The following is a 15,147-nucleotide window of genomic DNA, read 5'->3' as shown; positions in this document are numbered from 1 at the left end:
TATATATATTTTAGTATAAGAACTTAATTTTTTCTATGTTACATATTCACTTTTCAAAATACCTTACATTAGATTTTTTTTTTTACACACTATATTTCATTAAAATATTAATTTTCCTTTATTTTTTTTTTTAATTTCTTCACACAGAACAACTACTATCTACTCTTTTTCTTCATCATCGAGATACATAAACAAATAATAAAAAATTAAATGCAAAATGTATAATACAAGTGCAAATTTACACAGTTATTATAGTAATTATATATTTTTACACAATTTTACATGATTTGATGTATGTGAATTTTGGACTTGATTGACTAAAATTGGTCAATTTTGTATTATACAACCAGTGCTCTTAACATTTTATCTTTCCTTTTTTTTTTTTTTTTTTCAAGAAGACAAGATTACTATCCATTGTAGCAGCCTAGCAGTAGCGCAGGAGGTCCCAAATCCTTACAACAAAACCAAACAAAATTTTTTTCGAGAGTTTTAATTTAAGGTCTATTTGGATACCGTTTATTTTGCTAAAGTTGAAAACTGAAAATAATTATAAAAAAAAAAAGTTGCTGTTCACGAGTTTGGTACTGTTCGTAAGCCTAAAATCACTGTTCATAGACAATGAACAGTGCCAGACCCGTGTCCGGGAAAAAGAATAATAATAAAATGCAGAAAACGCAACGCAAGAAACGTAGTGTCCGTTTGGATAGCACTTATTGTTGCTGAAAGTTGATAAAAACTGATTGTTGCTGAAAACACTGTAGCAAAATAATTTTTAAATGTGTGAATAGTATTGTAGGACTCATTTTTAATATTAAATATTGCATGAACAGTGCGTGAACAGTGCACGCACAGTATACACATAGTAATTTTGTCCCCCAAAGTCAACAGCTGCGGCAGAAAAAAAAAAAAAAAAAAAAAAAAAAAAAAAAAAAAAAAAAATAAGAAGTTACATCCGGACTCCACAAATCTGGGGGAAGTTATTGGACCAATAACCGCCCTAAAGTACCCTATATAAGGACCGGTCTGAACTACGTAAAGGTATGATATTCTGAAATCTTGACACACAATACAGTTAGAATTCCAGACAAAGGAAGGCACTAACTTCACCATCGGAGGATATTTGACCGGTCCACCCCGGTCATCCTTTGATCTTTTTCTTCTTTTACAGGCCTCTGCAAGCGTCGTAGCCCACCGAAGCCGAAGTGTTCAACCAAACTGATTTTATCCACCATCACCGTTTATTTTGCTAAAAGTTGAAAACTGAAAATAATTATAAAAAAAGTTACTGTTCACGAGTTTGGTACTGTTCGTAAGCCTAAAATCGCTGTTCATAGACAATGAACAGTGCCAGACCCGTGTCCGGGAAAAAGAATAATAATAAAATGCAGAAAACGCAACGCAAGAAACGTAGGGTCCGTTTGGATAACACTTATTGTTGCTGAAAGTTGATAAAAACTGATTGTTACTGAAAACACTGTAGCAAAATAATTTTTAAATATGTGAATAGTATTGTGGGACTCACTTTTAATATTAAATATTGCATGAACAGTACGTGATCAGTGCACGCACAGTATACGCATAGTAATTTTGTCCCCCAAAGTCAACGGCTGCGGCAGAAAGAAAAAAAAAAAAAAGGAGAAAACGCAGAAAGGAAACGCGCCGTGACTTTCTTCTGTATCCAAACCCTCACGTAATACCTAAACGCCACCTTAAAAAAGAAAAAAGAGTTTTTCCAAGAGAGAAAGCAAACATTTAAAAATTTAGAGGACGTTGTTAACATCAAAAGAGCTGCTGTGAGCACATGTGAAATAAGGATCATGTCAAAAGCACAAAGCTTTTTTTAAGCAAGAAATCAAATTAAACCGACTAGGAAAATGTTTCATATGTGCTCAAGACTCAAGAGACGTGTTTTCCAGACATATTTCACATTTGAAACTTCCTATATATGTGCGGCTTGTCCACGCACACAATGACACAAATTTGACTGCTTCCTTTGGTTAGAAAAGCCAACGCGGTAAGAGTTGGGACCATGGCAACCATGGTCAACAAAGATCATGTCGCTTATTTTATACTAAATGGTTGCAAATGCCCTCTCTCTACAGTCACCCACTCAACCCCACAGGAAAAAGAAAAGAAAGAAAGAAAGAAAGATTGGTAAAGAAACATGAAAATGATCATGCAACAACGTTCGCATGATTTACTATATGACAAGAACACTGTCATTTGATGTGAAAACATGGTTCCGAAAAGAAACAAAAAGAGAAGAATGGAACGGATGGGACATTGGAGCACATGAGCAGTTGATTAACAAATATTGGAGAAGAGTTTAATATGTCTATCATTCAGCCAAAAAAAAAAAAAAGAAAAAAAAATCTATGTATGAAGTCCCAAAAGAAGAAAAAAGAAAAAGAAAAATCACCGCAAAGCCTCATTGGATGAGGGGAGGCCTGGATTTGAAGGGATTCAAGGGAATAAGGAGAAGAAAATACGGAAAGAAAAAAAAAAAAATCAATTCTTTGATTGTGAAAGGTTGAAGAGAGGACTCAATAAAAAGCACCTCCCCATTTGACCACTTCTTTATTCTTCCTTCCTAAACCTTATACATGTATCCATTTAATTTTTTTTTTTTTTTTTTTAGATGCGGTCAAAAAAAGGGAGTCAAAGGGTTTAAATTAATATGTGTCAAAACTACCTCTCTCTCTCTCTCTCTCTCTCTCTCTCTCTCTCTCATAATTTAAGTGAGAGAAAAAAATTCCCAAGACAAAATTTAGTAACAAAATTAGTGGTAACCTAAAATTATAAACTTAATTAATAAAATAAATATTACTACATATTTTGAAAATTTAAGTATTTAACAGTTGAATTACATTTTCTTTACACTCTTAGTATACATGTTAAATTTTAAACCAATTGAATATTATTCATTATGTGATTTATAAGTTTATATTTTATGCATAATTTTAAACTATAAAAACTTTCAATTTATACAATTTATTGATGACATGACTATTGATCTTCAAAATATAGAGGATATAAGAAGAAGATGTAATCCAATAATGGATTTATCAAAATTCACCTTTAATAAAAAAATATTAAGTAAGATTGTAGCCTAAAGGTACAACCAATTTTGTAATTAAACTTTGTCCTATATTTATTAAAACCCATAAAATATCTAATATTTAATTTTCTACTCCTTAGTTACTATGTCATTTCATTTAAGTCTAAACTCATTAAAAAAAGGTCGAATTTTATCAGATGACATCCCAAAATACCACAATATAAAAAGGTTGATTGAGGTGAATATAATAGTTTTGATGCTAACTTCTAGTTGACATGTTACGAAAGAGGCTAAAGGAGTCTTGTGGTTGAACCTAACTGCTGCCTAACTATCAAGTTAACTAAAGAGTGTAAAGAAAAGATTAGGCAGAAATTCCACTTCCCGATGTGAGAAAATTAAATTACCAGTTAAAAGATTATGGGCCCTTAAAGGGCTTTTCCGTACGTAATTATTCCCTACTATCTTGACGATCCATGCAGGTTCAGGCCCAAACAAAACTCCAACTGGGTTGGGCTATGTTGGGCCCACAATTCACTGTACCATTTTTAATTTTTTGTTTGATAAAAATATGAATGAATTCATTCCGTGGTACCCCTCTTTTTCAAAACCCCTCCAATTCTTTGGCTCTCACTCTTTTCAAGCTTCCTGATGTTAACGAGCACCAATGATTTCCTTCACTACTGAGCCCTAAACATACCCATTTCTCTCTCTCTCATTAGGTTTTTGTTGGTACAATCAATCAATCAGCTCTCACAGTCTCCAACAAATGGACCGGAGATTCAACGGCCCAACCACACCTTCTACCTCCACCGACGCCGCCGCAGCCTCCGCCACCAAATCAACTCCTCTGCCTCCACAACCTAACTACAATAGCCGAGCTGTTAAGGTACTCTTTATTTTTGGTTTAACCCTATACATTCACATCTAATTTCACATACACTCTAGCTTTTTTTTTTTTATTATTTCAATACGTACTCTCTCTGTTGCTTTTCTCTGTTTTCATTCGCTTTTTTTTTTCCTTCCCAGTTAGTATTTTTTGTTTGTTTTTGGAACGTGAAGTGACTGCGAAATTTTGCTTCGAAAGCACTAGAAGTGTTTTTTGTTTTGAAAATGTTATTTCAGTGATCCGTTAGGGTTTTTGCTTTGGGCTTAAGCTGGATCAAATTGTGCTTCCAAAAGCAATGGAAGTGTTTACGAAGTCTTAACTATTTTTAAGTCTCATGGTTAGTGAAAACTAAGCCGCAATTTCTGGGTTTTAGGATCCATTATTACACTATGAAGTAAAGTGCAATTCTTCTCTGTGTTTGTTCCAAACGTGTGTTCATATACAATTTCGTGTTCTCACTGTTAAATTATTGATCCCATTTGGGTGGGACCTGTACTGAGTGATGACCCTTACATTTTGTTCAGACTATAGAGCATTAAATCCTATTTTTTGTATTAGGGTTTTAGGATCAATTACGCTTCGAAACACAGTTAGACAAACTATTTGGTGTGGTCTCACTACAATATTTTGGGGTTTTAGGATCAAATACATAGTAAAGGGTATCGGAAGTAGATAATATGTTAAGTAGCTAAGAGCCTTGTAGATCAATTGGCACCTCCTAATGTAATTATCAACTTATCAAAAAATTAGATTACATGTTAAGTATGTCCAAATATATGTATTATGTTTACTTGAGTTTTTTTCTTTCTTAGGTCCCACATTATGGAGATTCTAAGCTTCAACTATTTAGTACTTATGTCTTTTTGTTTCTTTTTTCTTTTGTTCACTACCGTGAACTTTGTGTGCTTTTCTTGCTATTCTTTTATTAATAATATTCTCTTCTTACTTATAAAAAAAAAAGTACTTATCCTACAATTTTATTTTAAAATTTACTAAAGGAAGATAGTCTTCAGTTTGGTTGGGAATCATAGATGATAAAATATGTGATATACCATGATTTGACCTCATCTTGTTTTAAAACATAAAAAAAAGAAAGAGAAAAGCATTTAGCTGAAACTAGTTTGGTTGGGAATCATAGATGATAAAATATGTGATATACTGTGATTTGACCTCATCTTGTTTTAAAACATAAAAAAAAAGAAAGAGAAAAGCATATAGCTGAAACTAGTTTGTGCTTGTCTCAATTAAATTGAAAGTCAGTTCTGTGAGTTTCTTTAATGCTAAGTGTGTTGAATATTTAGTAGTGTGGATTATTTAAAACATTGATATGAAATGATAACTTGCCAGCTAAATTTGTTAATCCTTCTTTAGCAAACCGAAAGTTGGAACACTGTTGGACTGCTGGTTTAAAAAAATTACTACGGTTTAAATTGCTATTTTGTTGTCAATATGTATGTATTTATCTTGTAGACATCTTAAATAAATCTACATAAAATTTTCAGTATTAAGCAATATTTTATTTAATAAGATGCATAAATTACCTGCCTTTTAATAGTATAATATGACCGTCTGAATGATTCGGGCAGTATCAACTGTGTCTCTTTCTTAGATTTTATTGCTCATTCAAATTTCCGTTTGTGACTTCTTGAGAGGTGTACCTCTTGTGTACTTGATTCTTATTTTGCTTCAATGATCTTTTTGTTTTTTAATCTTTATACACACACACACTCACACACATGCATATATAATGTTATGTTTAAATTACACATTGTATAACTCTTTGTTAATGTTACACCACATAATTACTTTATTGATTCAATATTTTGTCAAACCCCTTGCTGGATTATATGTCCTCCATGCTTATTATGCACATCATATTTCATGTTAGTTGGATGGTACATATAATAGCAATTATTATTATTATTTTAATTCTAATAGCAAAAGTTATAATAGGTTGAACTTGAACCTAACTTAGATATATACATGTGTGTGTGTGTGTGTGTGTTTTATTTTTCTTTTTTTATTTTCTTGAGAGAGAGAGTCTGCAAGGTGTATAAGGGTTTGGTTGAGTGCTGGTTTCTTTTGAATTGGGGATTTAAGCTTTAATTTTGGCGAGCATGTATTTTGAGATTGAGTTGGACTGGAGATGTGCCTGCATATTGTGATATGTTTATGGTGAGGCTATTTACTCTTCCTTTGCGTGGATTGGGCTACTAAGATCCAGTCCTTTACATTTGTAAAAGGGCTGTTTGAAAGATTGTACCAATTTGAATGGTTGAGTTATAGTTGAGTACTAAACTTTAGTCTTACCAAACATGATTTTTTGAGATTTTATTGGATAAAACATCTGCTAGAAATGCTTTGATCTGTGCTTCGAAAGGCTATCCTCAGTTCATTTGCATGGATGTGTTATTAAGATTTTGTTCTTTGCTTTTGTAAAAGGTTATTTTGATAAATTAGTCCAAATTTGGATAGAACTTTAATTTAGAGTGAAGAAAATGGCATGAATGGAATCTGGTTTGATTGATGTTGAATTCTGGGTGTATATAAATGTTGGAACCAAAGTTCTCTGATACTGAATAATCCATTTTGTATAATTTTGAGTTTCCTGGAAGATAATCTCAATCTGGAATTCTGGGTCTAGATTGTACCCATGCAAACATGGATAAACAGTGTATAGTTCAATACACCATTAACCTTTCCAATTTTCATGTTTCCATCATAGGGGGTATAACATAACATAACATGTGCTGTTTTTCATTGAGAAGGAAAATTAAATGACTTCTGCTGAATGTAATGTAGTTAATTCGTGAGAAATTATACCTAGCTTCTAATTTGAATTTCAGGAAGCATTGGAACACTTGGCATCTGTTGATCTGTTTGAGTTGTGTGATGAAGCAAAAGTTGAACATTGTCGGGCTACTAGAGACTTGAGAAGCTGTGGACGTTATGTAGAATATGCTTTGATCTCATGTGGACATGCCTCTTTATGTGCAGAGTGTAGTCAACGGTGTGATCTTTGCCCTATTTGTAGAATCCCAATTCCAATGGATGGCAATAGACTACGGCTTCGCCTTTACCATGAATGCATAGAAGCTGGCCTTATCTCCAAAAGATGTGATGAGAGAATTCAAGAGAAAGATGGGGAAAATCAACTAACTGCTGATGTCCAACGGCTGTATTCTTTGTTTGATGTTGCCTTGGAGAATAACTTAGTTTCTTTGATATGCCAATGTATCCTTTATGGTGTTACTGATATCTTTACTTCTTTTTGTCAAAGGCTTATAGATTATATTAAAATTTGATACTATTATCTTTGTTTTACTTATCAGAAAATGTGTTTTTAATGCTATTTTCCTGATTTATGACTTTCTGTCAGGAAAATTACTTATGAAATAGTGAATCCTCTTTTTTTGTCATTATTTTCTTTCCCTGAGAATTTTGACTGAAAAGAAAAAACAATAATAAGGTGGATACCTTGAACAAGATATCCAATTTTAATTGAGATGTGTCATTTTATCAAAATTTATTGTCATTCTGTTGGTTGTTGATGCTTCTTTAACAAAGAGTTAACAGATGTAACAGATGTTTGTATGGATGAAAGTGCTGTGTCCAGTGATCCTGTCATCGCTTTCTTGTTGGATGAAGTGGTTGTTAAGGATTGGTGCAAGAGGACATTCAGAAACATTGCAAAAGAACTTCAAGGAATTTGTATCCTTAAAATTTTGAAAATATTCCTATTTTTTCCCCTTTTTGTCCATGTGCATGCTTTCCATAATGTCAGGGTGTGCACTTAACATTTTTCATTAGATAATCTGGAACTAGAGGGAATGAAAACGAGCCTGACTTTACTACTTAAGTTATCCATACAGTTGGCTGGCATTTGCAATGTGCTTGAAGTTTTGGAGTCATCTTTTAAGGACACTCTTTCAGCACAGCTTCATGACTTACACCACCTTCAAGAGAGCATATTGAAGACAAAGCAGGTTTTAATTAAGATTCAGTTTTAGTGGTGTGCGTGCACACACACACACACACACACACACACACTTTATAGGTTTAGCTTTGATGGCTGACCTGTTTCTATATATTTAAATGCATTATCTTTGAGGTGATTGTGGCAACAAATTTATTTCTTATCAAAAGAAATATGTAATTTATGTTTCATATGCGATATTAATTTTGTAGTACTAATGAGTAATAGTTTTATTGGCTAGAAGTCTTAAAAGCCCAGTTTTGAAAAGCCATCCAAGCATGTGAATTCACAGTTGCTGGGATTAAATTTTATAGATTGTAGTTATAGTGTGCCATGTATTTTGATTTGGTCAGCCTTAATTTTTTGGTGGCAAGATTGCTACCTGTAGTTTTCCCAGAATAAACATTTTATGGTCTGGTTGGACTTCAATTAAACTGTAAATAACATTTTCTCTATATCTTAATATAATTGATCGTTTCTCCCAATATTTTAATTTTTCAGCATATGGAGATTATGATGTGGTGCATAAGACATCAATTTCTTGAGAAAGTGAAATCTCGATATTCTAATTTTTCATCGTGGCATTCTCGTGTCCGTGAACGGAAATCGGCTGCAATTAAGCGTTCATGGCCTGATGCAGTAAATAACTCTTCAGAGCCTACCAAACAGGATGGTTCCTTGTTCATTGAAGATGCGTTGATGAATCTTGATATAGAACAGGGAAATACGCGGGAAATGGGGGAGGAATCAGAGGTTGCGTCCTTGCTGAAAGATGGAGTCTTGTCGATTCTCAGGTCTAAGATAGAAGGGGTGGCAGGGTGCTATCCTTTTGAAAATCTTCGAACTGCAGTTGATATACTCTTTTTATTGGGAAGTTCAGATTTGGTGGTTGCAAAGCAAGCAATTGTATCCTTTGTACTTCCACTCATTTTGGATGATTCTGTTGTTCATAAAAAAATGTAATTGTGCAGGATTTTATTGGTTTCCTTAATTTAAAGCAGCTTCTCTATTATCTGTTTGATAGACATTGGACAATGCCTGATGAAATATGGAGATACACTGTGGAAGACTTTGCAGCTACCTTTAGTATAACCAGGCATTCATTACTGGAATCTTTAATTTTTTATCTGTTGGATGACCACACAGAGGAGGCTCTGCAGGTAACACTTTTTAGATGCTTATTGAGTTTGAATGGTCATTTTGCTCTCTGTCAAAGCATTTGATTTATCATTAAACAAACTGTTTCAAATTCATTTGAACCTTAAACATCAGATTTTGCTATATGATAAGTCGGATAAGCCAAATTCCCCATCCAATTAGATCAGGATTGGATGCCTTTTAGGACAGAATTAGATTTGATGCTCTTTAGCACTTTAGCCTTATAAAATCACAAGAATTTGGGGGCTTTATGGTTCCGTAGCCTCATTGGCCCCCTTTTAATTCCTGTCCCCACACTCTTGGAGTGGCAGTTAAATATGCCTCTTTCATTGTCTAGGGAAAGGAAGTCACAACCTACTTTAATCTGGAAAGTGAGTTTTATTTAATTGCTGGTTTGGTATAGCTTGTTTTCGTTGGCTTGTTTTCTTAAAAAATAAGCTGAGCAAAAGTACAGTTGTAGCTAGAAAAAGCTTTAAAATTCTGCACTTAGGTAAGCTAAATAAGCAAAAATTCTTGCAGCTTAATCATATGGAGATCTGACATAGAAGAAAGGTAGTTGGAAATAAGTTGCATTAATGAAAGTTTTGAATTAGATATGTGCCAGAGTTTAGATTTGGTTCTTGATGCTGCTTGTCTAAGCTCAAATTATTACATATAGAGCTTTATATTCAATATGTCATTTTGCTTTGCTTACTTAAGATGAAATTCAAATTGAACTATTAAATCTCCCCAAGAAGAAAAAAAAAATGTTCTAATTAAACTACTACAATTTCTGCCAAAAGGAAAAGAATATTATTGTTACAACCTAAGAAAGTGCAAGAAAATTATTTTCGATTGGTGCATCCAACTCAGAAGCAGTAAATCATCTCTTTCTGCATTGTGGCATTGTGGGAAGCTACGGTTGTTAGTTTTACTTTATTTGAGTTTCCTTGTGATATGCCTAAATCTAGTAAAGGAGTTATTGGGATGTTGGAGAGATGGTTTCAGGAGACATCGAAGTCTGAATGTGTGAAATGCCATTCCTTTGTGTTTGATATGGTGTGCCTCACTGCTTAAATTGATGACCTTTTGTTTTAGAGATCTCTTTGATTGGATCATTGGATGAAACTTTTTTCTTGGAGTTCCTACATATTTGAAATTTTAGATCTTAGTTTATAATGAAACCTTATGCCTTGTCCATAAGAAAGAAGAATGGGAAAGACCTTTGTTAGATTAAAATTTCATATATTAAATGATCTCACTAAACTTGTATGGGAGAATTTCATTTTATTTTTGGGTAACAGTAAAATGCAATATCCCTCTCATATGGGTATGGGTCCCATGCTTATGTGGACCACCCCCATGTGAGAGAGGTTGCATGCAACTGCTAAACAAGATACCACCTCATATTGGAGGCTAGGATTCTTGTATAAGGAATGCAGGTGCCTGTGTTTTGATACCTTTATGCTCATTATCACTTTTTATGCTAATTGTTCTTCATGAATTATATTACTTAGGAAGCTTGTCACCTTCTTCCAGAGGTCTCAGGACCAGCAATCCATCCTAAGATTGCACAAGTGCTGTTAGAAAGGAATAATCCTGATACGGCCTTGATGGTTTTACGGTGGTCTGGGTGTGATGGTGGATTACGAATGGTTTCACTTAGTGAGGCTGTCACCGCTGTTCGGGTGAGGGTGGAATGTGGACTTCTGACTGAAGCATTTACACATCAGAGAATGCTCTGCACCAAATTCAGGGATAAGAAGGTGAAGCATGGACCATCCGTGGATACTTCTCATGATTTTAAAGGTGATTTTAGGAGTTGGGTGCAATGGGTGGAGATATTGGTAACTGAAATCTGTTGCCTTTGTATCCGAAGAAACTTGGTGGATCGAATGATAGAGTTGCCATGGAATTCTGAAGAGGAGATACATATACATAAGTGTCTGTTAGATTTTGCTATTGAGGACCCTTCAACAACTGCTGGAAGTCTTCTTGTTGTATTCTATCTTCAGGTACTGACAAGATTTCAATTTTGATTCAGACTGATTTGTTGGATAAATCATCTAACATTGGCACTGATAAGTTGTTGATCATAAAAATATTGCTACTCCTACAATTTCAAAATTTTTTCTTAAATCTAAACATCAAACTAAAATTTGAAAATTATAACGTGATAATAAGTGAAAAAGTTTTAGATTTATGATCGCAGGAAAAATTGAGGCATCCACAATGAAAGCTGAAAATCTGTCTATGGATTGAATATAAGGAGGACGGTTTAGAATTAAATGAATATGAATTAATTAATTAAATGCCATCTAAAAAAAAGTACCTCTTCTGGTTTCTGAAAACCTATTATGGTGGAGTTAAAAAAAAAAGAAAAAAGTGGACTATGTGTTAATTAAAGGAGCTCTCCTTTTTAGCTTCTTGAAACATAATGGCATAATATCTTAGAATAAATAAAATGTTTTAGAAGGATTTCTTGACTAATATTTTTGTTTATCATTTCAGCGCTATCGGTATACTGAAGCATACCAAGTTGATCTTAAACTTCAGACTTTGGAGAAGGAATTTATTACAAAGAGTATTGTTGGTGAAGAAGTTTTATCTAGAATGAGATCTGCAAGTGATTGGAGGGAAAGATTGATTGTAAGTTATTTGAACTTTTTAGAATTAACTACAAGGATTAAGAATAAAGCAGAGCAATTCAGGTTGAACTATGATTGTAAAAGGAATGTTCAAAGGTGGTCTATTTTATAGATTGTTAGAGAGGGATGGTTGGGTTGGGGAAGGGAAGGTGCGGTTTTTCTTAGAAGGTATTGTCTCTTTATGTATTTGGTGTATTTAGTGTGAATGCAAAGGAGAACTTCCTCAGGGAAGGAGCTGTCTATTCACAAGCTCAACATGGGCTTAGTTAGATGTTTGAATTTTTGTGTTTTGGTTCAAATAAGATTTTATTCTTATTTGTTCTTTAGATTTTTTTTTGGCAGTATCCAATTTAAATTTTCTTGATGGTCTTTCTCTGAAGAGCTGACTAACCCTCTTAGGAAGGGCTTTTGCATGCTTCTTGTATACTAGTGCTTTGTGCTTTTCTTTAATTTCTCAATATTATTTAGCTTTGGACAAAGGATGTTCACTTCAACTGAAATTCAACAAACTATTCCTAAGCACACTACACAGAACACAGCTGCAGGTATTCATAACACATATGAGATGGGAAATAGTTGGTCCTTCAAGTTAGATTCTGATAATAAATCCTGTATATGTTACAAATATTGTTTATATTCTGCTATAAGCAATACTGTTCAGGAAAATATATTTAATCACAATAAATTTCTGAATTTGTTTAGATTGTTGTAATAAACAGGAGAAAAGCATGGAGCTGCTGCCAGAAGTCCAGAGGCTGCAAGTGAAATCAGGAAAATTGCCTGGAATTGCTGTTAATTCTGGCAAAGAAGTTGGAGTGCCAGCAAAATCTGATCTGGCTGAGGTACAAGAGGCAAGGTCGACCAGTTTATTAATTCCCTCGTCTACCAATTCTTCTCTTGTTCTGGGCACAGACCATACAATTCCTCTCTTGAGACCGTCAAATTTTGAAACTCCAACAAGACTACGTGGGTCCGTCCATAAGCAACGCTCTGAACTTGTTAACTATGGTTCCCCATCAATTTTCCTTACCAATTCAGAAAGGGGACTAAAACCTTTAAATAGCATTAGCAAGGGTTTCAAATTGGTTGACACTGTAACTCCTGGAACTCGTCGGGTTAGTCCCATCAGTGCCTCACCTTTGAGAGAAATTAAAGAAGCTACTCACAGGAATCTCCAGGACACCTTGCCAGAAATGGAGGAAAATGGGTTTATTAACCAATTGCAAAATACTAGTCGGCATGATTCATACAGGGTCACCACTAATCAGGTAAGTACTCCCAGCAGCAAGCATGGCTTGTTTAAAGATTATGCAGAGGACCTGAATACAAATGTGTCTGGTAAAAGGAGCCAGTCTGATAGAGATGGTAGACATTGGAATGTGGTATCTTCAGATGATCCAATGGACATCTTTTCGAGGTAAAAATTATGTTATTATTTCTCCTCACATTATTTAAATCTTTTCTTGCTTTGTTGCTTCTGCAGTTGATAGCTGCTGCTGAAAATTGTGATTCTTTTCTTGTAATTTCTTCCCTACTCTTATTTATGCAATTTCCTAAAATTTTATCCATAGAGGGAAGGACTTCACTGTTGAGGACAGCAATATGAATGGTGGGCCAAGATGGAGGTCTGATGAAACCAGTGATGAGGAAGAGGAGCAAAGTCCAGGGAGAAGTATGGGAATGGTTTATAATACAACTCCCGCAAGGAGAAGAAGCAGAAGACTTGCCAATAGGTGAAGATTGCATTATCTATTTTGTAACTTATGATATCCTTGTCCTTCCATTGTTGCTTCTTAGTATGGTCCGTAAAAAAAGAAACCTGCAAGAGCTAGTAATGAAACAGAAGTCTGGTACTTCAAGTGAAGGGATTATGCTGCTTGAGTTCCTCAGTTTCCATGGAAGGGTAACCATTCAAGTAAACACTATACTGGTTTATGGTTTTGCTATAATGGTTCAGCAAAGGAGATGCAAACTTTGACGGGTCATTTCCTTTTCTCCTTTTTATCTTACTGACTAGAGATCAATTTATAGTCTTCTGGGGGTACAATCTGTGCAGGGTTGGCAACAATTTTGTATTCTTGAGGTAATTCAATGGTTAAAGCTCTCTTTTTTGGTAGTTTTCTACATTTTTCTAAGATGTGTTAATATATTTTTGTGGAACACATCGCTGTCCTTCCATTGTTGCTCCTTAGTGCCACATGGTAGTGTTATAGGGAACATTTTTCTTAACTATTTTTCACAATTGCTGACATTGCTAGTTGTGATTGGAGTAACATATATTTTTTTAAAATTTGAATTTGAATTTGAAAAAAAGTAAAATCACTTTCACTTAGGTCAATTATTGATGCCATTTTTATTATACACCAATTACAACATATTATATCAGCAATTGGAAAAAAAAAATTGTGAAAAATGTTGTTCCAAGATTTATTATTGACAAAATGCATCCTACATAATTGTGGAACATGATAAGGAAGCTCCATATGCTTTTCTTTTTTCTCATCTCATTTACGGTGGACAGTGGACGCTAAGAATGTTTTCCACTTTTCTGTCCAATTCGACAATCAACTTTTTTCTCTCTTTTGGAAAAAAATTGACAAGATTTTATTAAAAGGGAAAAATATACTGGTAATTCAACCTGAGCAAGAAAGACTCACAGAAAACGAGAAGGGATTCCTCCACCCAAGTATCCAACAACCATAGACAACTTGTAGCCCTATGAAGGGGAAGCCCGGCTTGTGAGCATTGGCAAACTGAATGATGCGGATTACTTTGTTTTTATCATTTCAAATCATGGAAGTCATTTATCTTTTCCCATTGTTTCCAAAAACACCGGATAAACATGGTAGTTTTTCAATATTAAATAAAAGCTTTTCACAGTAAGTGGGGGAATGGAATCAATGAACTCGAAAGAGGCGTATCACTTTGTTTTTATCATTTCAAATCATGGAAGTCATTTATCTTTTCCAATTGTTTCCAAAAACACCGGATAAACATGGTAGTTTTCCAATATTAAATAAAAGTTTCCCACAGATAAGTGGTAGAATGGAATCAATGAACTCGAAAGACATATCATAAATTTGAAATTCTTAAGTTTTCATTCATTACACTATTGGTCTATGGGATTTTTAAGACATTCATGGATAGAGAGCGAGATGGTATGCGGCATCACTTCCTTGTAGAAAAATAAAAATAAAATCCTTTTTTTAGGAAGGCAAAAATAAAATCTTAATATGCAAATTTCGTAATTCAGGACAAAGTTAACCGATGCCTTAAAGATATTAGTTTAAGAAATTTTTTAAGAAATTTTTTATGGATAAAAAATGAAAAATTAACTGATTCTTTTATATATTTTTATATTTCTCATAAAAATAGTATTAAAACTTTTCAAAAATAATTTATTAACAAATGTTCTAAGAGAATCAGTTAATTGGATACTTCG

The 15,147-nt window shown here is 33.9% G+C and overlaps 1 protein-coding gene across 1 annotated transcript; it reads left to right on the top strand.

The window, feature by feature from the left end:
* The first annotated feature begins 3,636 nt into the window (after positions 1-3,636).
* Positions 3,637-13,887, top strand: LOC112029809 (E3 ubiquitin-protein ligase HOS1). Its single transcript, XM_024062493.2, has 10 exons — positions 3,637-3,944; positions 6,791-7,178; positions 7,521-7,655; positions 7,755-7,930; positions 8,422-8,826; positions 8,922-9,080; positions 10,575-11,072; positions 11,569-11,706; positions 12,425-13,122; positions 13,277-13,887. Exons 1-10 carry the CDS (start codon positions 3,825-3,827, stop codon positions 13,440-13,442), a joined length of 2,883 nt encoding a protein of 960 aa, XP_023918261.2. The 5' UTR covers positions 3,637-3,824; the 3' UTR covers positions 13,443-13,887.
* The last annotated feature ends 1,260 nt before the right edge of the window (positions 13,888-15,147 follow it).

The sequence above is a fragment of the Quercus suber genome, unplaced genomic scaffold, assembly GCF_002906115.3.
Source record: "Quercus suber isolate HL8 unplaced genomic scaffold, Cork oak 2.0 scaffold_774, whole genome shotgun sequence".
NCBI lineage: Eukaryota > Viridiplantae > Streptophyta > Magnoliopsida > Fagales > Fagaceae > Quercus > Quercus suber.
The sequence above is the reverse complement of the archived record's forward strand: the minus strand, read 5'-3'. Positions and strand labels throughout refer to the sequence as shown.